At 51.1% G+C, this 25,172-nt stretch overlaps 7 protein-coding genes across 7 annotated transcripts; 4 read left to right on the top strand and 3 right to left on the bottom strand.

Moving 5' to 3' along the window:
- Positions 1-28: 28 nt before the first annotated feature.
- On the top strand, positions 29-914 carry N7462_004828 (RTA1 domain-containing protein; the record flags this gene model as incomplete). The annotated part of the gene is made up of 2 exons (XM_057076554.1): positions 29-200; positions 265-914. 2 exons carry the CDS (start codon positions 29-31, stop codon positions 912-914), a joined length of 822 nt encoding a protein of 273 aa, XP_056936059.1.
- Positions 915-2,973: 2,059 nt separating this feature from the next.
- N7462_004827 (uncharacterized protein) lies at positions 2,974-3,492 on the top strand (the record flags this gene model as incomplete). Its single annotated transcript, XM_057076553.1, has 1 exon — positions 2,974-3,492. One exon carries the CDS (start codon positions 2,974-2,976, stop codon positions 3,490-3,492), a length of 519 nt encoding a protein of 172 aa, XP_056936058.1.
- Positions 3,493-5,349: 1,857 nt separating this feature from the next.
- N7462_004826 (ankyrin repeat domain-containing protein) lies at positions 5,350-8,909 on the top strand (the record flags this gene model as incomplete). The annotated part of the gene is made up of 2 exons (XM_057076552.1): positions 5,350-5,703; positions 5,838-8,909. The coding sequence occupies 2 exons, from the start codon at positions 5,350-5,352 to the stop codon at positions 8,907-8,909; spliced, it is 3,426 nt and encodes a 1,141-aa protein (XP_056936057.1).
- Positions 8,910-11,278: 2,369 nt separating this feature from the next.
- N7462_004825 (uncharacterized protein) lies at positions 11,279-11,923 on the bottom strand (the record flags this gene model as incomplete). Its single annotated transcript, XM_057076551.1, has 1 exon — positions 11,279-11,923. The coding sequence occupies one exon, from the start codon at positions 11,921-11,923 to the stop codon at positions 11,279-11,281; it is 645 nt and encodes a 214-aa protein (XP_056936056.1).
- A 5,790-nt stretch (positions 11,924-17,713) lies between these two features.
- N7462_004824 (uncharacterized protein) lies at positions 17,714-17,971 on the bottom strand (the record flags this gene model as incomplete). The annotated part of the gene is made up of 1 exon (XM_057076550.1): positions 17,714-17,971. The coding sequence occupies one exon, from the start codon at positions 17,969-17,971 to the stop codon at positions 17,714-17,716; it is 258 nt and encodes an 85-aa protein (XP_056936055.1).
- Positions 17,972-19,171: 1,200 nt separating this feature from the next.
- optD (uncharacterized protein) lies at positions 19,172-21,663 on the top strand (the record flags this gene model as incomplete). The annotated part of the gene is made up of 3 exons (XM_057076549.1): positions 19,172-19,352; positions 19,457-21,307; positions 21,368-21,663. 3 exons carry the CDS (start codon positions 19,172-19,174, stop codon positions 21,661-21,663), a joined length of 2,328 nt encoding a protein of 775 aa, XP_056936054.1.
- A 321-nt stretch (positions 21,664-21,984) lies between these two features.
- N7462_004822 (MCM DNA helicase complex subunit MCM6) lies at positions 21,985-24,964 on the bottom strand (the record flags this gene model as incomplete). Its single annotated transcript, XM_057076548.1, has 3 exons — positions 21,985-23,079; positions 23,139-23,274; positions 23,340-24,964. The coding sequence occupies 3 exons, from the start codon at positions 24,962-24,964 to the stop codon at positions 21,985-21,987; spliced, it is 2,856 nt and encodes a 951-aa protein (XP_056936053.1).
- Positions 24,965-25,172: the final 208 nt, after the last annotated feature.

Raw genomic sequence — 25,172 nt, 5'->3', positions numbered from 1 at the left:
AAGTGACTTTATTTTATTGACCTACAAAATGGCTAAGCTAGAGCCATTGAAGAGTGGCTATTACGTATGGCACTACGTCCCCTCTATAGCCGCCGCGGTCATCTTCATTTTACTTTTCCTCATTGTCACAATATATCACTTCTGGAAGATATTTAGAACAAAGGTCCGATTCACTATTCCATTTGCCATCGGTGGTCTATGTGAGTTTCTGCCCTGACTCTCGATCTCTCTGGTGCACCCGCTAATTCTTCTTGACGGGTACAGTTGAATTTATCGGATATGCAGCGCGGGCAGGCGCGAGTAGCAACACTGGCAAATTAATGCCATATATCATTCAAAGTGTCTTCGTTCTCCTTGCGCCGACGCTTTTCGCAGCCGCAGTCTACATGGTTCTTGCGCGTATCATCCGTGCTGTTGATGGAGAGCAATATTCGCCTATTCGAATCGACTTAATCACCAAGATTTTCGTTACTTGCGACATTGTGACTTTCTTCGTCCAAGGTGGAGGTGCTGGCATGATGGCACAGAGCAGTCTCACTCACATTGGCCAAGATATCGTTCTTGCTGGCCTAGTATTGCAGATTATAACTTTTGTCCTTTTTGTCGTCACTGCAGTAGCTTTTGCCCGACGAATGGGAAAATCGCCCACGCATACAGCCGCCCAGGGTAGTGTACCATGGAAAAAGCATCTTCACAGTCTTTATATCATCAGCTCTATGATACTTATTCGGTCTATTTTCCGTGTGATTGAATATGGATTGGGTAACGATGGGTACCTTCTGGCACACGAATGGCCCAACTACATTTTTGATGCGGTCCCTATGCTGATCGCAATGTGCTGCTTTGCTGTCTGGTACCCCAGTGATCTGCAGTCATTTCTGAAAAGTCCAAACTTTGAATATAGCATGTCATGATCACAGGCAATCAGGAAGTGTATCAAGGCGTTTTTCATGAAGAATCTCATGTACCTATGTGAGACTACATTACTGATGATTTACTGTTTTTTCTTTATTCTTATTTTTTTTTGATATTTTCTCTTTTTTTATATATATATTTGTTGATTTTTGATGGATGTACTAGAATACTATTTACTGTCTTTACCTAGAGTCATCACTATCTACCTCTTCATACTTTTCCCCGTTAGTAAAGAGGGCACTGACTAAATAAGTCAATTGGCATAACAGTGCGCCCACTTGTTCGCCAGACCACCATGATGTCATCATTTCATTCCTAGTGAGGTCATCACATTACCTATGGATCACCCGTGAAAAAGTAATTCCTAAATTTATCTCGAACATCCACATATACCCATTTCATCCGTCAATATCTAAGCCACTAAGAAATAAAGAGTTTTTATTTCCTTGCCTTGGTGAGCGCAAGTATATGATATGTGAATCGTGCATGGAACTTCTCACCTGAGAACAATGCCCTTTAGGTGGTATGAATGACCGTCCTTGGAACCATTACCCATGCCAAATACGGCTCCTAATTCACAAAATCACAAGCTAGGAATCGGTATTCTGCTCTTTTCAGCATCATCGGAGTATGGGGAGGTACCTATCTGATGTTTCTTGCTTTGTCTCCAAACAAGGATGGCGTTCTTGTTTCTGATGAGGAACGCCAAAGAGTGCGGGGAGGGGCCAGTGAACAGTCCCCGTTTGGGACTAGAACTGCGAGGCCACCACGCAGTACAGGTGGCTCGAATTAGGACATTGAGAATAATTGAGGCTGTACATAAGATACGCGATTGGATAGCGCGCAGTTGGTGAGCGTCCCTGTCATGGAAACTCTCCAAGACTACAATAGATGTCAGGCAGAGCAGCTGTCGCGCCTACTGTAAGGGTGCCACTTCTTATTGGAACGCTACAAGTAATATTGATCTCTTGATCCTTCTATATGCCCCTTTATACACAGGACAATGTCCGCCAGATGGGGGCTTTCCTCTTTGGGTTGTCTCTGCTCTAATGGGGGCGATCAGGCTCAGGCTCACCGAGAAAATGTCAACGCTCATGCTCAGTGTGATCAGTGCAGTCATGTGACACTCAGTCACTGCTTCCTCACCAGCTCCCATTGTCCGGTCCGCGAGCTGTACATCTTCTTCCAGCCTATCTAACTGAGCAAAAGTGAATAGGGAAAGCGGTGAGCAGTGACTTTAAGCCTGGTTTCCCGCCCCCACCTAATTTTCCTTCAACCAATCGCACTCATTCATCATCTCCATGCAGGGCCTCAACTAATTGTACTCATCTATCATCAATCCCCTTCTCAACTGTCACAGCTGATTTGGCCGCCTTCCTTTGAGTGGAACTACCATTCCCTCCAGACTGGCCCAAAGTGTGCGCCAAACTGGGTAATCGGCGGAATGTCGGCATCCTCAAAGACGGTGAGTCCTTCTGTGTCTTCTATCTAGTCTTTTCGATACTCATAATCAAGCTAGAAGCTGGATCGAAAGCTGAATAGTTACGCGCCACTTGAACCCACGGACAAAACCAAGGACTTCCTCTGTGGCTTCTTCAAGATCCTTCCTCTTGACGGAAAAAAAATCTGGCAGGGGACGTTTCAGGGTGTGCAAACGATGAGAAGCTTCGGCAACTAGTCCAAAGCATCAGAACGAGTTTGTTGATTCCTATGAAAGCACAGGGTGGCAAAACACCCACTGAAATCACTCCGTCTCCACGTTCTGGAGTTGAAGATTCAATCGAGAACCTCAAGAGCCTAAACATCGAGCCCATCAGTAGAAGTCCCCAGTCACAACTCCGGCACCACTGTTTAGAAAGAGATGGCAATAAGTGTCTTGCAACGGGACAGTACAGTCACAGCCACGCTCATCCACGGAATGCAATAACGACCCATCTTGAAGCTGCCCACATTATTCCATTTGGACTTGGATCCTTTCCGGCTAATGATAGCGAGGCAGTGGATAGACATACAAAGATTTGGGTCAACTTAAGGCGCTACTTTCCAGTTCTTCGCAATATGTCCTTTACCTCAGAACAGATCAATTCGGAAAAGAACGGCCTAATAATAGACTCCCAACTTCATACGGAATTCGGTCAATTCAGACTTATTTTTGAAGCAACCGGAGTTGCTCACCAATATCGCATCAAGACCTTTCCAGATACCGCCACAGGGCCAATACGAAATTTACCTAAAAGTCGGCTTGTCAAGTTCAGAGTTCACAAAGGAAGTTGGGAACTTCCAGATCCTAAACTTCTCGAAATCCACGCTCGTATTGGAAACTTTCTACATATGAGTGGCCAGGCGGAGATAATCGACAAGGTCCTGAAAGATTTTGAAGACTGTGGTGGGCTTGCCCCGAGTGGAAGCACCAACATCGAAGACCTTCTTGCAGTGAGCGGCCTCTCACTGCTACCCCCGAATATCGACGAAATGTCCGATTCTCAAAAGTCTACAGAGAAGCAACATCCTACGGAGAAGCAAGAACGCCTAGAGGCGAAATTCTCTGACACTGAGAATAAACCATGGGCATACTAAATTGCATAATCTGGAAAGCAGTTGTCACGTTCGCAGTTATAGGTGAAGCTAAGTGATGGACCGGTCCACTATCTTTAGCTTCTTAGTTCCGAACTCGTCAACAGAGAGATCCGGTGTTATTGATTCGGCTGTCCTCGTTTTCCGTAATAGTCGTATGGCCTTGAGAATAGTCATGATCAGCTTTGGCTTTCAGTATCTCTCTTTGTTATTAGAATCAAATATCACTATACTTTCATGTTCGATTCGTTCAAGTTTTCAGTCAGTCCACTTCCTTCGTTATGTGCTCCTACTAGCGTCTCCTACTGATTCCATTTTGAACCATAGATGTACTCATCTCTGCGTTAACGTTCGAGTAACTCAGGGTCGCTTGGAGGGCAGCTTATGGCGGCGGGCCGAGACACGTAATTCATTAGCGAGCGGCGCGCCCTACCCAAAACGCGTCTCCCATCTTCTACCTACCACCTTCCACTACCTACCATGCCACTGACGCGTGCTGAAAAGCGCTCAAAATCACCAGATGAAGAGGGTAGGATACGACTCCCTACCATAGCTATCCAAAATGATATAACAATATCTATACGCAAAGCAGCAGCAGTTTATAACGTGCCTATCACTACACTATATGGCCGAATCACTAGTTAGACCTCGGCACGACCCGCGGGTGACCCTCGGAAAATTCTTACACCTACCCTAATTTTCTGACTATAGTCAAAAATATCGGCGAGAGGATAGTAGAGTTACCACAGTCCAGATAATATCACCATCCTAACCCTTACCCACCCTAGTTTTCTGACCGTGGTCAGAAATGTAGGCCGTAGGATAGTCTCTAACATGTAAGTATTTCTAATTTTGACCGTGGTCAGAAAATCACTAACAGTAGTATAGAGAGATATATATATCTCTCTCTTGATAGCGATCATATATATAATACACTTACCTATTTCAACCATGATAGAACATTCCTTATTATATTAAGCTTAATTCTAAAGGATGAACTTGGAATGAATTGAATTTCAAAATAGTCTAGAAAGATTTTGACCTAAATCCTTTGATTCCAACCATAGTCATGAATTTAATACTCAAACAGCTATAAATAACAGTATTTAACTAAGACTATCTCAGCAAAATTATTCATCCTCATTAGGGAAAGTGTCTAAATTTTATGAAAATGAGGGTAGGCGAGGGTCGTGCCGAGGTCTATTAGTAGTTATCCTATGTACTCGAGGCTGACCATACGTCAACCCTTGAGACTGTCGATAATCTCAGGGATTATATCGGAACCAAGAGAAGCTAGATCAGTCAGAGCAGATGCATAAGCGAGCGCTAGCTGGTAGAGAGAAAGCACTCGGACTGGAGCACGTCAAACCTCGAGACAGCTAATAACCTCTGGATACTTTATCGGAACCAGAGCAAGCTGGATAAGGTTGAGTGCATATACATGCTGGCTGGGCTAGGGAAGGGAATGCGTGGCTGACTGCTTTTTCGAACCATGATCTCCATCAAATATCTCTCAAGCTGTCCCTCCTGGTGCTCTTTTCGCTCAAACAGCATCTATTTCCTCTTTTGGAGACCCTTCTACATCGTGGCGTGTGGTGGTTTGTTGGCTTTTTCGTTTATCCATCTCATCCTGCCTGCATGTCTGGCTTGCCGTAGAGCGCCCTGGTTCGCTAGCTAGTTCTGTGGCTGTCCAGTTCGGCCCCCACCTAATGACCCACGTTTTTACGCCTCTCCGTCCTTCCATCAACCTCGCCCTTCGCTTTCCATCTGTTGACACGATACTTGACTACTTAAACCAGTGAAAATAAGATCCCCCCAGCTATATTTGCACTTCGCTGTCCAAATTTTTACACTGATCTAATGGCGGCAAATTCCGTAACATTCGCTGGGATTATCTCTACCATACATGCAGCGGCAGATTTCACTCAAACATGCTTCAGTCATACCTTTGATGATCAAGAGTGGACTGAATTCCTCCACGAAGTGTCTACCCTGATGAATGCTATGTTTCATATTGAGAAAACAATTCTTGACGTCGATATAGCAGAATTATTGCCTTCGCAAACAGACTCTATGGACCAAGAGTTCTTGCAGAATGCTCATACATATTTCTCACGTATCCGCTCGAAGTTGCAGAAGTTGCACTCTGAAAATCTTTCTTTCCAAAATTTTGAGTGGCAGGGGGATATTGAAATCCTTCACAAGCTTCAAGTGGTATTTTCTGATCTTCTTTCATCTTGTATCCTATGGTATCATGCTCCCACCTTTCTTCCTATTTGTTCCAGAGAATACTGAGTATATGGAATAGTATATCGACAACGGATCAACCAGCCAGCCAAGTCTCACAGATAACAGATCCAGAAGGTCTTCTGGATCCCCCCGAATGGAGCGGCCTATTTGGGGCCTGCTTCATCGGTGATCTCGACCGTATCCGAATACTACTTTCCAATAATGCGGACTACCGCATTCAAACCAAATTTGGTTGGACAGTCTTACATTGGGCAATTATTGGAAATCATTCTGAGATTGTTCAAGAAATTTTTGACCATCATTCTCAGTCCCAGAATCTTGTGATCCCATTCCACAGGATGAAAATAGCGCAAGTGAAGTCATATTCGGAGGCAGTCCTTCCTGTGGTTCTTGCCGCAAGGATGCAAAACATTGATATATTTAACCTAGTTGTGAAATACCTTGAGATTCCAGAAACAGAAACACGGACTGCAATGTTCAATAGGATCTGGAAAAGCGGGCGATTTGATGTCCGTGTCTCCTTCCGGGATATGAATCCGTGGAGAGCAATGTCAAAAAATGAGCGTGTCAATGGCTTTGAGTGTTTGGTACCAAAAACAAGACGTCAGTTCACGTCTAACCCGAAAGAAGTCCAAGACGACCCTCAAAAATGGAAATCCACCCTTTTGCACCACGCGATTCAAGACGAACAATTTATAGTTGCGCAAATGTTGGTCAGAGCAGGTGCAGATGTCAACTACTGCCATGCTTTACATATGGCATCGTTCCGCAAGGACTCTCGCTACGTGACGATATTATTAGAAGGCGGCGCAGATCCAAATGTCGTCAATCTCTTTGGGCGAACAGCTCTGAACGAAGCCTTCCTGAATGGGTTTGCTGATACAGCTACTGCTCTTATTGAGGGTGGCGCAGACGTGAACCATGGTCTCTGTCCACGCCACAATAAATGCATGAATTCCTTTATGGATTCCGATTTTCAAACAAAAGGATACCGGGTTAGGCCGAGCCATAACGGGGCTACATCTCTGATGCTAGCTTGTGGGTTTAAATTTATTCTGAGAAAGCAGTTCGTGCAGAAGATAGCTGGGATAAATGGACAGCTGCCTCAGGAAACTGCAATCGAACTCGTTCGGCTCCTGCTAGCTGAAGGCGCAGATCCTACCTTGACAGATTCATCTGGAATGACAGTTTTGCATTACGTGGCGTTGAAGCCTGATCTGGAACTCATTGAACTGCTAATTAAGTCAGGATCTTTGATTGATTCAGTTGACAGAGAAGGGCGTACTCCCTTGCAATATCTCGCAAGGTGCGATGAACAAGTGCACAAGACAGAGGATTTAGAAAAGATCACTCGTCTTCTATCATTTGGCAATTGCTCTGTCCCACAACAAGATATTCTCAATTATCCTGTTACCAGACCAGTAGGTTTGACGGAGGTCTCGAAGTCTTCCGATATCGAATCAAAAAAGCAACCTCCTGTTTTAGTACGAGTCATACGGCGAAAAAATGTTATCTCTCACGAGGAGGAACATGATGAACTGCGAACACCAATCATGTCAGCGTTGCTAGCGAATCGATGGAGGATAGCTCGCATACTGTCGGACCTTGGTGCGAGGGCCCCTTCCAGACATGATTTGGAGGCGACCATCATTCTTGACCAAGCAATCGAGGCAATTGAGCCCGAGATAGTCGATATGCTTCTTGGCCAGGGACTTATGCCTTCCACAGGCTCGGTCTTGGCACTTGTCAAGTCTTTCAATTCCCGCGACATGGACCAGAATGCCGCCGACGCCGTGAACCTCTACGTCAAATTCAAGCATATTCTCATGGTCCTCGTCCGCGCTGGAATTGATGTCAACTTTTTCGAGACCCCTGACACGGAGATGAATGGGACAACCGCTTTACTTCACGCTGCCACTCATAAAAGATCACGCAGGGTTCTTCAGGATCTCCTTGACTTGGGTGCGGACCCGTTTGCCACGTGCACGAAACACTTCGACTCTATCCGAGCCACAGCCGTATTTGGGGAGCCAGAGGATCTCTCCTTTATCTGGGACCACGCTATCAGGCACGCAAATGGATCTCAATGGTTCACTTGCCTGGGTCAAAAACCAGGCATGGAGGAACCTCTTTCCCCTATGTGCCTCTATCTACAAGAGGCTGGTATTTTAAACAGCACCAACAGCCAAGGTCGCACCCTACTACACCTTGCTGCAGAGCAAGGAAACGCCCGGCTCATAGAAGCATTGGTATCCCACAATGCTAGAACCGATATTGCAGATAGCCAAGGCTGGCTTGCACTGCATTGCGCGGGATTCGCACAACAAACCAATGCCTTGGATATACTCCTGTCATCGGGAAGCTCGACAGTCTCGGTTATAGATTCTACCGAGACTCCAGACCTCCCTAAGATCTTATCTAGCTTACTCGACAAAGATGGACACAATTTCATCGATATTGCCTTTCTCCATCGCAATCTCCCCATGGTCTCGATCCTGCTCAAGCACGGGGTGGACCCAAATTACATAGTCAACCGAAGACACCAAGGCAATGTCCCCGCGCTCTACCTGGCCGCGGAGCGTGGAAACTACGAACTCGCGTCCCTCCTGCTCCAACACAAAGTTGACCTAGAGGCCAGCGACTCTTACGGCTGGCACCCACTCCACATCGCCTGTTTTCGGGGGCATATCGACATCGTTCGTGCATTGATTACAGCTGGAGCAGACGTCCACAGCTGCACCAAAGGCTGGAACGACTCCAATGCTAAGCCCTCCGGTCTCTACCAAGGTAATAGGTGGACAAGCCAGCCCCTTCATCTTGCCACTATGGGCGGCCATGCGGACATCGTTGAGATCCTGCTCGGACACGGCGTCGACATTCATGCAGATACGGGGGCGAGCCAGAACATGGTTTACTTTGTACCCAGTCATGGGCCCACCGCGCTCCATCTGGCATTGGACACGGGTACCTTTTACTGTCGCCAAGGCAAGGAGCTGAGTGATGAGAGACTGCGAATTGCGCAGATGCTTGTAGAAGCAGGGGCTAGGGTTAAGGGCGTCATCTCCCAGTTCCAGCTAGAGAAGGTATTCCGGTTTCTTGAATTTCCTCTGCTTTGGAATGCATTGGTGGCGGGCGAATTGGTCAAAGACGCGGAGGAAAACTCTCAATAGATTTGTGAGACCGGTTTCTTCTGGCCATGATTGTTAAGAGGGAAGTCTTGGATACTAGGTCTAATAATAGCAACTCAGTACATCAGACCTGGTTTCAACACATATAACCGAATCGAGTTGATAGTCGACTAGAGCAAGATTAGCCACTAGAAACAAAAGGGACATAGGCAGACAATGACTCTGTCATGCTGTTTGCGCATTGAATGCTCTGCTGTCTCAGATCCACGTCCAATATCGCCTGGCATCCAGGGGGCCAAGTATATCAACATGCCGATAGTTAGTTCCCACTCGAACCAACAGGCAACAAGACCCAAGCCCGAGCCCCAGCCCGAGGGTGGCTGACCCACGCAATCACGAAAACTACAACCCCCCCCCCCCCAAAAAAGCGTTGCGGGAACCCTGACGGCCACTTTTGGATGTTTGAGACAGTTCCTAAAAGTAGGGCCCCCTGGCGAGTGGTATACCCCGGACGCGTTCGTAAGAATCTGACACCAGTCCCATTTCCCGCGCTGCATGGCGCGCATCCTCCCCTGTTTCCACCGACCGCATGCACCACCACAAGGACCTTGTATGCCTTGTCTTTACTTGGTTGTTCCGCGAATCTACCTCGTGTGCGACTCGCCCCGACTTGGCCCCTCAATCGTTCCGCGTCCGGACTAAGCCGGCAGGCGAGAGCATCAAATCGCCGAAGAAGGAGGCATGTAAACTACCTCCTACCGCCAATACTAGCAACATAGCGCAATTAGTCATTTCTTGCGATGAGGCGGCCAGGTCCACGTCAGAACTGAGCAACGTCGTTTTATCGCCCCTCCCCGGGTCTTTCACAGTTACATCCTGCGATGATTGATAATGCTGGTATAGTTACTCTAGACACGGACACGAGCGGGTGACTAATCGTGTTGCGCCGTCGGAATCTCACCGTTGCAGTGTGCTGCAGGGCCCACAGTCCCCGGCGCGAGTTATCATGTACGGGCTGAAGAAACGCGATAATGGCAAGGGGCCGGCGAGAAAAACGAGGCGAGCAGGGCTGAGAACCTGCCAGACTCGGGAAGTATCCGTTTTGATCGCGGACCGCGGCGCAGTGGCCCCCGGGCGACCGTGTTTGGTGAGGGAGGGGGAAGATCTACACGGGCTGTGCTGGATGGGTCCAAGAAAAGAAGAGAAGAAAGAGGCTACTAGATTTACATGGACATACGGGATCGGAGGAAGTGGAAAAAAAAAGGATCGGTTTTTCGGGGGTTAAAAATAATATTAATTCCAGACTGGATAGGCTTGAATGTGCAAGGTCATAAGCTAGTCTACCTAAAAATGCTCGAGGCTGACCGAAGAGGGCACTGTGTGCCCAACGAGAGGGTACATGGAGGACCAACGCGACCAGCGATCACCTCACGAACACACACCGACGGTCAAAGGGGATTTCAGAGTCGGCATGTGGCGCTTCGGGATGGCGTGGGAATCACAGATTGCGCGGAGCGCGGAATCGGGTTAAAAAAGAAAAGAAAGAGACGAAGGAGTCTCCGTGGAGAAAGGCGATATCGGAACGAAAAAAATCAGGAGGTATACATGATGGGGTATTGGTAAGTGGCGGGGGTATCAGAGCAGGAAGGACACGCTAGAACGGGGCAATAATAAGGGAAAAAAAAAACACCGGGTCCGCGTCGGGATGCAATAGTCAGAAGACCAGGCGAAAAATGAAAAATCAATAATGATAAAGAAAAACAAAAAAAACAGGGCGCTGCAACTCCATGCGAGAACGTGTGGCCAGCACGAGCGTGTTCGGAGGGATTTGGAAGATGAGTCAAAGGTGAAGGCCAACGAGAGGCCCCCAACAAGCGGTGTGAACGAGAGGAAGTACGGAGTACATCGAGTACATCGATGCTTCAAGGAACAACGGGGTACCCGAGGGGGATATTCTGGAAGCGCCGACAGCGAAAAATTAGGTAAGCGCGGGGGGCTTTAAGGCGTGTGGAGATCCCCGAGATAAGGCGGAACTGCTCTGGCGTCATTTTGTGCGAGCCAAAGCCAGCCTTCCGCTGGCCCATGATCGGCGCTGCTGACGGTCGTGCGATCTCGCAGCTGCCCGAGTCCCGTCATCTGATTCGCATACTGGGCGCGGATATCACGGGTGACGATAATGAGAAACGGGGGCCTCCGACGGGGTCGCCCCCCCCCCCCCCACCACTCTTGCGTCGCAGTGGAGGGGCCGTGGGGGCTTGTTGGGAGAGGAGCCTTGGGAGGAAGTCATGAAGCTATTGGCATAAGAGCAAAATAGCAGAAGTGAAACAAGGGGCAGGAAAAATGTGACTCGGACAGCGCCTGCGCTGCGCCATGTACACTTGTACATGTACATCATTTGATGGGGGCAGCTTTCAGGTGCAGTGCGCCACGGTTGGCACCTTGGCCGATGACGAGTGGGCGCGTCGCTTTGGGCACGGCACAACGCGACGCTTCTTGCGCTTGGAGCTATCGCGTCCGTTGACAATAGCCTGTTGGGCTTGTCGGATGGCCTGGGTTGCACGTGCATGGGCCTCAACTTTGGCCAGGAAACGAAGACGGTCTTCTTCCTCGGCGACGGCCCGCATGCGCGCCAGTTGCTGCTCCATGGTCATTGAGGCAAGGACGGGCCCGTCTTCCGTGGCCATCTCCGGAAGAGCATCGGGAGCGGTGCCCGCGTTCTCGGGCATCCAGAGCAGGTCCTCGTCGGAAAGGTAGGCGTTGGTGAAGGAGTCGGCCGAGTCAGCGCTGGACAAGGACGGACGGTTAGGCCAGGAGGGGAAGGCACAGGCGGCACCCATCCCATACTCGCTGGCAAAAGATGACTTGCGCGGGTGGATATCAAGAAGAGAGTCTGTAGGCGTGGGTGGCGGCGCGGACGGGTTTGACAGTGGTGAGCATGAGAAAGAGCTGCCGCTGAAGGTGAAGGAGACCAGTGCAGGGTCCGTACTGGCGACGGGAGCAAGTGTGGAGGATTTGGCGAGCGCCATGTCGCGTATACGCGACTGGATTGGAATCATTGTGGTGGTGTTGAGAAGGGTGATTAGAGATAGAGAGTGAGTAGATCGCGGGCGATGTGGGAGGTGATGATGAGGAGTGAGTAGTGATGATCGTTGAGGAAGATCAGAGGGGGGGGGGGTGAGTATAAGAAGAGAATGAAGGGTGACAGGTAAGAAGGTAGGATAATGAGAAGGTGAGAGGGCGAGGAGGTGAAGATGAGCCGGGTGTTTTATCAAGAGACGGTGTGAACATCGATCATCTCAAAGCCGGGGAAGGGCTTCTAGACTTGCCGCCGCACCCTTGCAGGTTCCCAACTGAGACCCAAAAATGGACGAAAATAATAATAAATCCCGTTTGGGATTTTGGGGATTTTCGGAAAATCGATTTAATCGATTTAATCGAATATTATCGAATTTAATCGACAAGCCCCCGGTCCGACAATTCAGGCGGAAGCGGCTTCCGTGCAGTTGAGGTAGGCGATCCGTCAATCAGCAGCCACGGATCAGCAAATCGGATGGGGCCACGGTTAAAAAGCAGAGCAATAAATCCAGCCCAAAAAGAAAAGAAAAACAGAAGGCCCGAAGGACGGGAATATTTGACAGCCGCCCTAAAAAGCCCTGGATGTATCAGTTTTGCGGGTTGCGCGCCGTCCGCGGGGAAGATCGGATCACTATTTCTCGCGCGTAGGTTATTTGCCTTTTTTTTAATTTTTTTATTTTTTCTGACAGGACCAACACGCTAGGATTCCCTAAGAACCCGATATCCGGAGTACTCCGGAGTCTCAATAATACCTAATGATATTATGAGAGGACGCGGAGGCGGAGATTGGGTTGGTTGGATTTCCGGGGTCGAGAGCGCTCGGGGCTCAAATGTTGGGGGACTTGCAAACACCAGCGACACCGATGACAGTCGTAATCAGACGGTCCAGTCAGATCCAACGATGGGGATGTCTTAGGATTGATCCCCGAGGAATGTTGCGGGAGTCAGAGCGGAGGTAGAATCCAAGTACCAAAGTACTAAGGAACTATGATGTACTCCGATATACGCCCCTTGGCCACACCCCCTTGCGGTCAAAAATCTCCAGGGCGGCCCAACAGGCTGCAGCGGGGAAGATCTGGTCCGGAAAAAAATCAGATTGTCTCTGGCGGTGTCTTCACCAGCCTCGATGAAAATCCCCCAATCGCCGGACGCCAAATTTTCACCGCTGGAAGAGAGAGGGGTGAAGAAGCAGGCTGTTGGCGGGAAGGGCTGCAGATTCCGGCCCGGTTTAGACGGAGACCCGTCGCCGCAGATGTCGGAGATGGAAGGGGTGTATGTGTCTGTACCTGAAGCCGGGGGGGTCCTCTGGCCACGGTACTTCTGGTGGGAAAATGGAAGAGGATCGTGCAGTAGTGTCGATTGGAACTCCTGTAGGGAAGCGCCCAAACAACAACGCCGCTCGAACACCGCGATGTTTGATCGTCGATGGCGTCTGGCGGTCAACTTGCCAGGTTGGAAAAAATTGAAGGAGCAAGATCAACCCGTTAACACGTCAACACCGATTCTTGAATGTTGGGTTGTTTGTCTTTTTCCGAGGGTTGGGTCGTATACTTCGATTGTGGCTCAAGCCGCGGATGCTAGGAAGCTCGGAAGCTAGGTAGATATGAATCACAATACGGGGGGTTTGTGATGGAGTTTGTCCTGATGCAAGAAAAGAAATTCCAGCGGCCGCGGGAATGAAGGCCCTCCTGTTTCTTTTCAAGCCTGGATAGGGTCGAGGCCATGAGCCTTTGATCCCGTCCGATCCTTGGGGCGAGTTCTTTCCACCATCATCTCCACCATTCCTCCGTGTCGGGTCCTTTTCATCCCAAACCCCCCGTGGAGAATTCATTTACGGGCCCGCCAGTCACTTCCGAACCACCGTCTGGAACATGGCGAAAGCCCCTAGACCGCGGCCATAAGGGTAACTAAAAGAACGGCCGGGTCCGTTGCGGGCCACCGGAGTGACCTACCCTCTTAGTTCGGGACATCGTGGCCCCCGAAAATGAAGAACGGGACAAAATGGACTACACTGGTTTCATCTATCCCGTCTGATTGGACGAGGGTGCTTGTGACTGAAAAATTGGCTAACGGTTCCCGCTGTCCCGGAAGCCTCCCCGTCTCCACTGGAGAAAGGAGCGGTCGGAGGGGCAGAGCATTGAGCCGGAACCGCTGGACGCTGGATGCTTGGGGTTTGCACGGCGTGTTATAGTTCAGGACCTTTGGAGGACTACTGCCTCGTTCGGTATGTAGGGCTCTGCTTTGTTTGAGTCCACTGGTCCTGCGGATCGATCTATACAGTGGCCACCGCCATCGCATGCCCAGCCGGGAACTCGACACAAAAATGAGAACATCAGTCACCTGGTCAAACAGCTTCAGGAAATAGCTTTCAACACAGGAAAGAGACTGAGCCGTGGTCCATAGCCGTTTCCCCGCGACTACCAATAACCTCCGTTCGCCGGGACGCCCCGGGTTTTCGCGCGAATCACCGCTCGCCCAATTCTCCCCGTCCACTGCAAAATCCACCAACGAGACCGCGTGGACTCGCCACTCTCTTTGTTTCATCGTGCTCTGGCGTTCTCTTCTCCGGTTTCATTGGGAACACCGGGGAGCACCGGGGGTGGGGGAGGGAAAGCGACACGGAGTCTAGCCCATCCCGCTATGGGAGCCTAGGCCTTCATCGCAACCTCGAGTCATTCACACAGAGGAAAACACGCCTCGACGCAAAAATTAATCGATCTATCGATCCTCTCGTGTCCCCATGAAAAAGAAATAGAACAAAACAAAAATATAAACAGGTCAAAGGAGTTGAGATGACGGTCGCATATCCCGGAACTTCCCAAAAACACATCCATTCCCTTTGTACAGAGTCTAGTACCTACGACTCGATAACCCTACAACACTGTCCGGTACTTTGTTTCACCGCGCTTTCTCGACACATCGAACCCACCGGAGACTTGCTGCTCGATGAGGAGCAGATGAACGCCTTTAGCGTCGCGGCGGCATTCCCAGCTGTTTTCCCCGGGCCCACTAAGTGGAGACTCCAAACCCGCCACCCTGGGTGACCTTCATCGCTGGGTTCCCTCCCCCCCCCTTTTTCCGTCGATGATCATCGTCCCAATCCGACATGTCGAACTTGCGACCAGATGGCTGGAATGCGAGGCATCGAGTTGCACATGTCCGTGACCCGGGGCCCAGGATATCATTACTTCGCGACAGATGCTCCATAATTCGTACTTGCGCCCGCTGCGCGGCCCGCCGGGGAACGGGGAATACAGGATCCTAACAAGCAAAAAAAAGGGGAGAGGGGAGGACTGTGAGATTTGTGAGGAAGAGGAAGTGATACATGATACGTCGCATTGGCTATCGACAGCCAAAGGCACACTGACGACAGTGGCATTCTTCATGTCCATTTGACAGGTTCCTCGGGACTTTTGGTACTGCATCGATGGTTCTGCTGTCACTTCCTACAAGCGAACTGAGCATGATGGTTCATTACTACAAAGCTCTTGGACCAGGTGAAAGTCTGGTTCAGTTGGGACGGGCCGCGGTCTATCATCGATCAGCGCGTCGGGCTCGTGGGGCTCTCCGCCCGTCTGGCCCCCTTTTCGCGAGGTCCTCGGTGTTTCATTAGTTCTTTCTAGCTCTTCTAGTCTCGTCCCTGTTACCATCGTCCTGGGTAATTGAGTACAGTGGAGATCTCCCGAGTCGGGCCTCGGGAGGTGGACATTTCGGAGGTCCTGAAGGAGGCGGGTGGGTTCTGAAGGACGATTTCATTTCACCAAAGGGGCATGTCGGATTTTTGTCCGGATTGGTCCTAGGAGTACTCGATCAAGGCGAGCAGTTGACGACACATGGTCCCTCGGTTCCCATGTAGGGAGGGTAATGGACTGTGTACGCTGGGCTGCGTTGGGACTGCCCGTCGACTACCTGCCGCCGAGCAGCCTCGAATTGTAGATCCTCGAGTAGATGCAAACGATGCACCATACCGGCTGGGGATAACTAGGGGTTGGGGGCTTGGAGTTTGTTGGTGGAATCAAGAGGATCTATCTCCTCTCTCCGTCGTCCACTAGCTATACTGGATGAACAAACACAACAGGATCACCACTCGATCGGCCTGAGAGGCGAAACGGACCAGCAAACCAGAATGCAGAATGCTTTTGGTGTGTTGCCATCCTGGAATGGACTGTCGATGAGGGTTAGCAGTGTCCTACCGACTGATCCTGTCGTCCCAACCAGGAGTTCCCTGCATCCACATCTGCACCTGCGATGCAAGATCTCTGAACCACATCGTGAAACGCAAGGACACTCCTAGCTATGCTGGGCCCACCATCCAAAATGCCCGGGGAGGTTGGACACAGCATCTAGAGTCCGGTTGCTCGTCCGAGCCGTCCAGTAGTCGACACCCAACCAATTCCCCGCGAGAGGCGAGAGCTCCCCCCCCAAGCTCCCCCAGCCCCAGCCTCTTCTGCAGAAAGGATCACATCCAATGGCATCGGCAGCACGGAGATCGACAGTCTTCCCGACTCCCCGGCGCCTCTTCCAAATCCCACCGCCTGACATATCGCAGCCACCCCAGTGCCAGGTTTGCCACAGCTGCACGGATCTAGATCGGTGCAGACCGTCTCCCCCAAGCAGACTTTGGGACTTTTGGAGGGTCTGATGGTTCTGAGTCAGGGATGCTTTCTATGTCGTCAAAGTCTACCATGCTGAGACCCTGTCCGTTCCATCCTTCTCAACACTAAAGTAGTACCACCGAAGGGACCGGCTGAACTATGGGATCCTAGTAACCCCGTGGGGGAATACCAACAAGGGCGCTCAGATGCCGGATTGACCCACTCGGGAGAATGTGACATAGGAGGCTGCACAGCAGTGCAGCCCATCAGAATCTGAGATCGCACAAGCGCTCTGTCTCTTTTGCAGAATGAGTAACCCAAAAAGCCCGGGGAGTGCAACCCGCGCGCTCCGCACGGTCACGCCCGCAGCGATCGATGGGGGCCCGCTCTCCCTTCTCTTCACCGCGAAATCTAATAGTTCTCATTTGATACGCGTCACGAAAGAAGCCAGATGGGCTTGATCGGGAATCCATAACAAACACGGGGCGCCCGGTTACCTTTTCCCTTTCCCCCTGATTAACCTGATTCATGGCACGGGCATTCTGGCTGGATTAGGTTCGAGACAGGTTGCGGATAGCAGCGAATAGTCAAAGGGTGCAAAGCACGGAGGCTAGGAAAAGGAAAAGGAAAATGGCACAGTCGCAAGGCAAGCTGACCTCAGATCCCTCTATAATCACCAAAAGCACCGAGATTGGTCATCGAAGATCCCAGTCATTCAGCAATCATTACGAGGAGCCCCGGGGAAGACGGTGTTGACGGTAGCGATTGGAGCACGATGGCTTTGTTCTCCTTCACTGTTTTCCCCCGGGCACCTTGCTTGTGATAGTGCGGTTAGTTGGACTATCACCAACGCCAACAGAAGGAATACCCAGCGCCATCACCGGTTGTGGGCGTGTTCGCGTTGGCGGTTGGTCGGAGAATATCCCCTGAGCTACATACTACACTTCAATTTCCTGGATTTTGGACGCTCATGCCCCCATCCCCCAGCGAACCGCCTTGGCTGCGTATGCCAACAAGGAAACACCGATCATTCGATATCCCTTCAAATCTGTACGCGCAGAGCCAAAACAACAACCAAAAGAAAAGACCTGCCGGTCGCTCTGATCTCCTAGAATTCTGCTGGGTAACCCTTTATTTCATTATTCGCCCTGTTCGCTTCTCGAAAGTTTCGATGCACTATCCAATGCCTTCAGCATGTGCGAGCCCGGCGTGCTGCCAGCGGCCGCGAATTCCCATTTGAGCGGACGGCGCGGCTTCGCCGAGATTTCTTTGATCCTTCCCTTTTTCCTCGTCTCGACAACTGAGCCGGCTGATCTCGATCGCTGGCTTCCGACCTTGAATTTGTGCAGCATTCCGTGCAGCCCCAACGGGCCCGTAGATGCTGTCTCTCGCCCTCCCGGGCAATTTGATTGTGCCTGCTTCGGGCAGATGCATCGATCACAGCCGATAGTTTGCCCCCCCCCCCCTTCTAGTTTCCGTGGCTGCTGCACAGGGCCCTAGGGGTTAGTCGATCCGGCATGAACTGGATGAGATTCCTTGTCCTATTACCCGGCTATGAATGGATGGTCCAGGGGATACAGGGGCATCAATATCCGATGGCGGACCTAGACTCTGGTCGGCTTGTAGAAGTTTGCGACTGGCGGCGCAAGAGCGACATGGATTAATTCTAGGGGGAACTGGGCCAGGCAGATCCCGATTACTTGATTACTTCTCTGGAGATTCCGGCGGGTGTTGGCCCGTCGGCTAAATAGAAGTCTAGCGGTCAAACCCTCGATTCTTGTTACATGTTGAATTTTGCGTATGCCAGTTTGCCAGTCCTTCCTACACGTCTCCCCCGATTCTGGGGCCGGTGTGAGATTGGCCAACACCAGGAGGCTTGTTTGATGTTTTTCTTTGTTCGTTGGGCTGGTTTGGACTTGGCCCCGTTGTAGCCCGAAAGCGAGAGCCTTGGAGAGAGCCTTAGGCGGCCCTTATCACACCTGTTGAGCAGTTCGAAGTACCTCGTAGGTACCTGCTCGGTTTCGGAACCTCAGGATAACTGCCTCTAAGTTATTCTCTAGCATATCACGTTATCGGTCGGCAAATGTAGTAGCTGGCTTCTGTCCCGTGGTTCCTGATAACGAGGTTACAAGGCTACGGGAGATTGTGGATGCGGGAGAGTTTATGCTTATCATTCTGTCCACTTTAATCTGTACGAAGCACTTGCATTCAGCTCAGCCCTTAAAGCATGCTTTCCCCCTACACGTTCTGCTGCTTGGAGTATATACCAGAGGGTCTACAGAGACAGATAAGAAAAAAACAGTGTTTCTTTATCACATTCGCCATGAAACATTCGTGCCGCAAAGCATCTGAAAAGCGGGGTTCGACCTGCCTATCTCGAGCTAAGCTCGCCAACTCCACTTTTGTCGGGCGTCTTCTCGTCTCCTCGTGGCCTTATCTCTATGCTTCCCCGCGTTGTGACTCGCACTAGATCCTGGCAATGGCATGGACACCACGCGTTAAAAGAATGCGCCGGCACGCAAGGGCAAGTGTGACCTTGCCGAGTTTCACGGGCTCTGCACGGCGAGTTTTGGGGAATTGCCTGAATTATCCTCATCTCGCTCCTTCATTTCCAAGATCTGGAGATATCTAGACATGGCAGCATCAATCATGGAAGCCAAGGAGATGAATGCAGAGAGCTTGAAGCCAGCGCTTGTCCGGGCCGATGAGGAAATAGGGGAAGGCAGTACGGACAAGATCGAAGTGGAGGTGGACGATGTCGAGAACACAAATGAGGAGTTTAGTTACGAATCTAATCGCTCTCCTTTTCCAGAAGGTGAGTTGTACACATCTGAGATTTTATTCTGTTTCTCAGGCATTGCCTAGACTTCAACTTTGCAGAAATCACTTAGAAATACTGACACTGATGGCAAAAATCAGTGCGAGCAGTCGTGCCCGAGACCGACGACCCTACCATGCCGGTCAACACTGTCCGGATGTGGGTGCTGGGCATAGTGTTTACTATCCTCGGGTCTGGCATTAATCAATTTTTCTCGCTGCGATATCCATCTGTGCACATTGTTGCGCTGGTCGCAGAATTACTGGCTTATCCACTTGGGGTTTTCCTTGCAAAAACCCTGCCGTTAAAGTCCATCCGCCTTGGGGCCTTGGGAAGCTTCGTGATCAATCCAGACCGGCACTTCAATATCAAGGAACATGCGCTCATCGTGATTATGAGCAATGTATCTTTTGGCTTTGCGACTGCCGATGCCACAAACATCATCCAGGCCGCCAGCCCTTCATTCTACAACTTCAAGCTCAAACCCGGCTTCTATGTGATGATCGTGCTGTGCGCCCAGCTACTGGGATTTGGCGTGGCCGGGTTATCGGCGCCATGGCTAGTGGAGCCTGCCCGGATCATCTGGCCTGGTGTGTTATCCAATTGCGCTATGTTGGAAACCTTGCACTCCCGAGCAAATTCGATTGCCAATGGCTGGCGTATCTCGCGTCTGCGATTCTTCATGTACGTCATGGCCGGTGCATTCGTTTGGTACTTCTTCCCGGGCTTGATGTTTACGGCTCTCTCATATTTCACGTGGGTCTGCTGGATCGTGCCGAAGAACGTGGTTGTCAATCAGCTATTCGGAATGCAAACTGGCCTGGGGCTTAGCCCAATTACTTTTGACTGGAGCCAGATAGCTTACAATACAAACCCGCTCTTGTCACCGTCGTGGGCAGCGATCAACGTCTTTCTCGGCTTTGCATTTTTCTACTGGATCATCGTCCCGATCCTATACTACAAGAATATCTGGTTCACGGCTTATCTCCCCCTCATGACCAGCGATGTATACGACAACACAGGGGCGGTCTTTGACACGGCGCGAGTCATCGCGGCAGACAATACCCTCGATGTCGCTGCATATCGCAAGTATTCGCCGCCATACCTGGGCGCCACGTTCGCGTTTGTATACGGCCTCTCTTTCGCCTCCATCACTTCTGTACTCACGCACATCGGAATCTGGCATGCCAGCGACCTCTGGGCTGCGATGAAAGGCCGCAATAGACTCGATATCCACGCACGGCTTGTCCGAGCCTCCTACCGCAAAACCCCATGGTACTGGTATGCTGCTATTATCGTCGTCATTATGGCCATGGCCATCGCAATGGTGGAGGTCTACCAAACCAAGCTACCTGTTTATGGCGTCTTTTTGGGCCTCATCATCCCCGCCCTCTATATGATACCCTGCGGCATTGTGCAGGGCATTACCAATGTCGATGCAAATCAGCTTAATGTGCTGTCCGAGTTCATAGGGGGATATCTCTTCGAAGGCAAGCCGCTGGCAAACATGATCTTCAAAATCCTGTCCACCGACGTCGTTGGCCAGGGCGTCTATTTTGCCATGGACATGAAACTTGCGCACTATTTGAAAGTGCCGCCACGCACAACCTTTATCGCCCAGGGCCTGGCGACAATCCTTGGTGCTCTCACTCAAGCTGGTGTCACGCTGTGGATGCTGGGCAACATCGATGACATCTGTCAGTCTGACCAGTCAGATGGGTTTACTTGTCCCAATGGCCGAACTGTCTACTCTTCATCTGTAATTTGGGGTCTCGTCGGGCCGCGGCGGCTCTACTCGGTGGGCCAGATCTATTCCGGTCTGTTGCATTTCTTCTGGATTGGCGCTGTAGCTCCAGTGGTGACCTGGCTGCTGTACCGGTATACCAGGCAGCGGTTTTGGAAGCTAATCAACTGGCCCCTCATCTTTGTGGGGACGTATAATGTTCCTCCTGGTACGTGTCCCAGCTTTCCATGCTTGCTCCTCCAACGCTAATTTCCCATGTTCTTCCTAGCAACCGGCATCAACTATTCCAGCTGGGCATTGGTCAACTTCATCTTCAACCATATCTTGAAGCGTCGTTTCTTCGCCTGGTGGACGAAGTATAACTACGTCTTGGCTGCCGCGCTGGATACGGGCCTCGCACTCAGCGGCATTGTCATCTTCTTCTGCATTTCATACCCTGGAGCCACCTTCCCTGATTGGTGGGGCAATACTGTGTATTTGAACACGGCGGATGGCCAGGGCGTCGCCTACAAAGCGATGCCCGAGGTTGGTTATTTCGGGCCTGCGAATGGGACGTGGAGTTGAGTTGAGATCAGCTGGCTTAAAAAGGGTTATCATATGTCCAGCGCCACACACTCAAGACTTATTATTGATAACAGTGGACAATATACACGACAAGATGCTGGTGAAAGTCGGAAAGAATACATTTCCTGTTCAGAATAGTACCGTCCCATAAGTAGCCGCAGGTGTAAAGAAAACAAAACGGATATCATCACTCATAACCCCATGCTCCATGAAATCCATCCTGAAAATGCTAAGCAAGCACCGAATCGCAGAAACAAAAGATAAACCTCTCCTCCCTCTACCAGCCCCAGCTGGAGCTCACATCATACCGTAGAAACCTTACTACAGATCCTCGAATGCGACGTTCGGATGCAGCACGTAGAGAACCTTCTCGCCAGCATCAGTCGCCTGTGTTGCCGCATCCTCGTCAAGACTCGACGCGATCCGCAGGACGATGCGCTCCTTGACCATGCGCTTGATGACCTTGGCGCACAGGTCACGCTCGCGAAGCATGTCCTCCTCGCCACCCATCTGGTCCTCAATCTGCTCCAGGTACCAGACGATCAAGTCCTCGTGCTCGACACCCTCGCCCTGGTTGACTTCGTCCTCGCGGATGCGCTGCACAACATAGTTCAGGATCGTGGCGTACTTCTCATAAGTGATCTTGGTCTTCACGCGTGTCGGCTGCTGCTGCTGCTCATCATCCGGTTCCTCACGCATGGGGCTGTCGCCATCGCGATCCCGGTCGGCCATCTCATGGTCTTCGTCCAGTTTACGGGCCGGCTCATCGTCAAACTCAACGTCGTCCTTTTGGACGGTCACGATGCTCTGGCGGAGCAGATCGTACGCCTCGTCGACGAATTCCTCGCTGATCTCCTCGACACAGTTCGCCTTGGCGACGGCCTCGGATAATCGGATCATAGATTCGAGCTGACGCACGGTAATACGGAATGAGTTGCGTCCCACGCCTTGCGTGTCGTTGGCACGAAGCTCCTTGTATCGCTGGACAAGCAGGGCCTTGGCCTCCTCAGTGAAAATGGGGCGGAATGTGCGCGCGAACTGGATGTATCGCTGCAGCTGTTCCGTGGTCAGAGGGGGGTCGATGGCCTTGTCGCGGTTCATGTGCACGTCGACAATGTGCTTGGCCAATTTTCTGTCCGCGTCTTCGCGAGGCTCGTCGCGGATGACGAAAAATACATCGAATCGACTCATGATGGGTGCGCTGAAATTGAGGTTCTGACGCAGTGTCAGCTTCGGGTTGTATCGGCCGCCAATGGGGTTGGCTGCGGCGAGAATAGAGGCGCGGGCGTTGAGAGTCGTGTGGATGCCGGCCTTGGCGATGGAAATGGTTTGTTGTTCCATAGCTTCGTGGATGGCGACTTGGTCGGCGATGTCCATCTTGTCGAATTCATCAATGGCGCAAATACCACCTCCGTTCTAGATTATCACATTATTAGTGACTAATATTGAGGCAGAATGAATTCGATAACACATACCGCGAGCATCAGCGCACCGGCTTCGATAGTAAACTCTCCAGTTTCGGAATCTTTGACAACAGACGCCGTCAAACCAGCAGCGGATGAAGCTTTACCACTGGTATAGACTGCGCGAGGATGGAGAGAGCAAATGTACCTGGTTTCCCATGTTAGCAAGTTGATTCGAAGGAATTTGATAAATTGAAGTGTAGTGTAACTTACTTCAAGAATTGACTCTTGCTGGTTGACGGATCGCCTACGATGCAAACATTAATGTCACCACGTAGCTGCAGGCTTTCCTGCTGAGTAGTTTTGGGGACACCGCCAATCAATTGCAAGAGCAGACCCTTCTTAATCTGCTCGTGACCCCAGGTCATTGGGGCAATCGAGTGCACCAGTTTTGAGTAGATATATTCTGTGTGCACCAATCGCTTCAGATCTTCGACTTCGGTTGCAGTCAAGTTATTGAGGAAAGCCTCCTGTGCCTTGTCATCGTCCATTTCGCGGTCTAGGTTCTGGCCCAAAGACGCGAGAATGTTGTTTGCTTGACCACTAAGCTGCTGCTCCGGCTTCTGGCCAGGAGTAGTTGTGTCTGGGGTCACCATGCAGCCGAGGAACGCCAAACGGTAGGTCAGGTCGCGGACACCTAGTGCCTTCAGCCCAGACACTCCACCGCCGCCGATTTCACTTCCTCGGAAAGAACTGTTATCTCGAACAGCCTCAGGGCGTACACCGGGGAGACCCAGCTGACTGACATCGGGAACAACGATCAAAGTGCCAGTGAAGATGCAGCGTTCACCAGCCTTGGCGCGATCGACCATTTCACCACGGAGAATGACATCCATGGTGCGCGGCATGCTTCCGGTTGGGATTTCGTGAGATGATTCCTGGAGCTTGACCTTTTGCCAATCAACAAAGGTACTTTTTCCAATGTCCAGCCGCCAGCCATTCCGGTTACCACAGGTTGCGTTCGGGCATTCGGTAGGCTCAGTGTACTTGAAGGTTTGTTCCACATTTTGGACAACTGTCTTGCAACCCTCGCAAATAAAAGTTCCCAGCCACAGCTCCGGTCGGATTTCAGAGGTTCGGGTGACGGTTCCAGAGATTGAAAGCAGCTTGCCGATCTGGTTTGTGCGAAGCTGGCGGAGTCGGGAAACCAACGGTAGATTGTAAAAAGCAAGAGCAAAGAGCTTATCTGTCTGCTGATGGCGAGTCTTCTCCCGAATGTGACGCTCCAGATCCGGGTTGTCGTTCACGCTCGCATAGGCGGATGCAAACGAGTTGCTGGGTTGTGTGGATGCGCTGGAGGCCAATCGGTGGGATACAAAATATTCCGGTTCATACTTGGCGATCAGGTTATGAAGGCCCTTGGTCAGGAAGGGCAGAAATCGGTAGTACTGCTGTGCAATGGCATCGGCCAACACGGGGTTCTCATACGAGGTCAGGTGGTTGAAGTCAACATAGAGCGTAGATAGCTCGAATTTCTTCATGCCCTTGATCTGGGCAATATAGTATTTGTCGCTGAGCATTTCTCCGGAGGAGGGGGGTGCGGATGACGATGGCTCTTCCATAAAGGTCTCAAGAAGGTCCTCGAAAGACCGTCGCACATTTTCTCCACCTTCGTCGACCAGGGGCGCGGGGCCGGGGGCATAGGGATTCCGTAGCCGACTGACGGCGGATGTGCTGGCTCCGACGACTTGATCATCAGGAAAGACATTGATGTCGCTTGTCGGATGGTCGCTCTCTGAGCGGCGAGAGCTCGGCAGGTGGTCGGATGTGAGATTGTCACGGGCGCCAGACCCCGAGCCCAATTCGGACTGGAGGACAGCATCAAAAAGGGAAGACATGGTAAGAGAGCGGAGGGGCCGAGGGTCAGGCCGCAACAAACAGAATGGGCTCTCACGAATACCAAGTCGAGGGGAACGGGGAGGGGAACAAGAATCAGAAGATGGAGAGCCACACACTCTCGATCTCGCCTAGATGGAGTCCAAGGGGGGGCGGTCGGACGGTCTTTTTTCGCGGGAACGCGACGCGAAACGCGTCGGCGGACGTGTG

The sequence above is a fragment of the Penicillium macrosclerotiorum genome (assembly GCF_028827735.1).
Source record: "Penicillium macrosclerotiorum strain IBT 26536 chromosome Unknown utg000003l_segment0_segment0, whole genome shotgun sequence".
Classification (NCBI taxonomy): Eukaryota; Fungi; Ascomycota; class Eurotiomycetes; order Eurotiales; family Aspergillaceae; genus Penicillium; species Penicillium macrosclerotiorum.
Note: the sequence above shows the minus strand (reverse complement) of the source record. Positions and strands in the feature narration are given on the sequence as shown.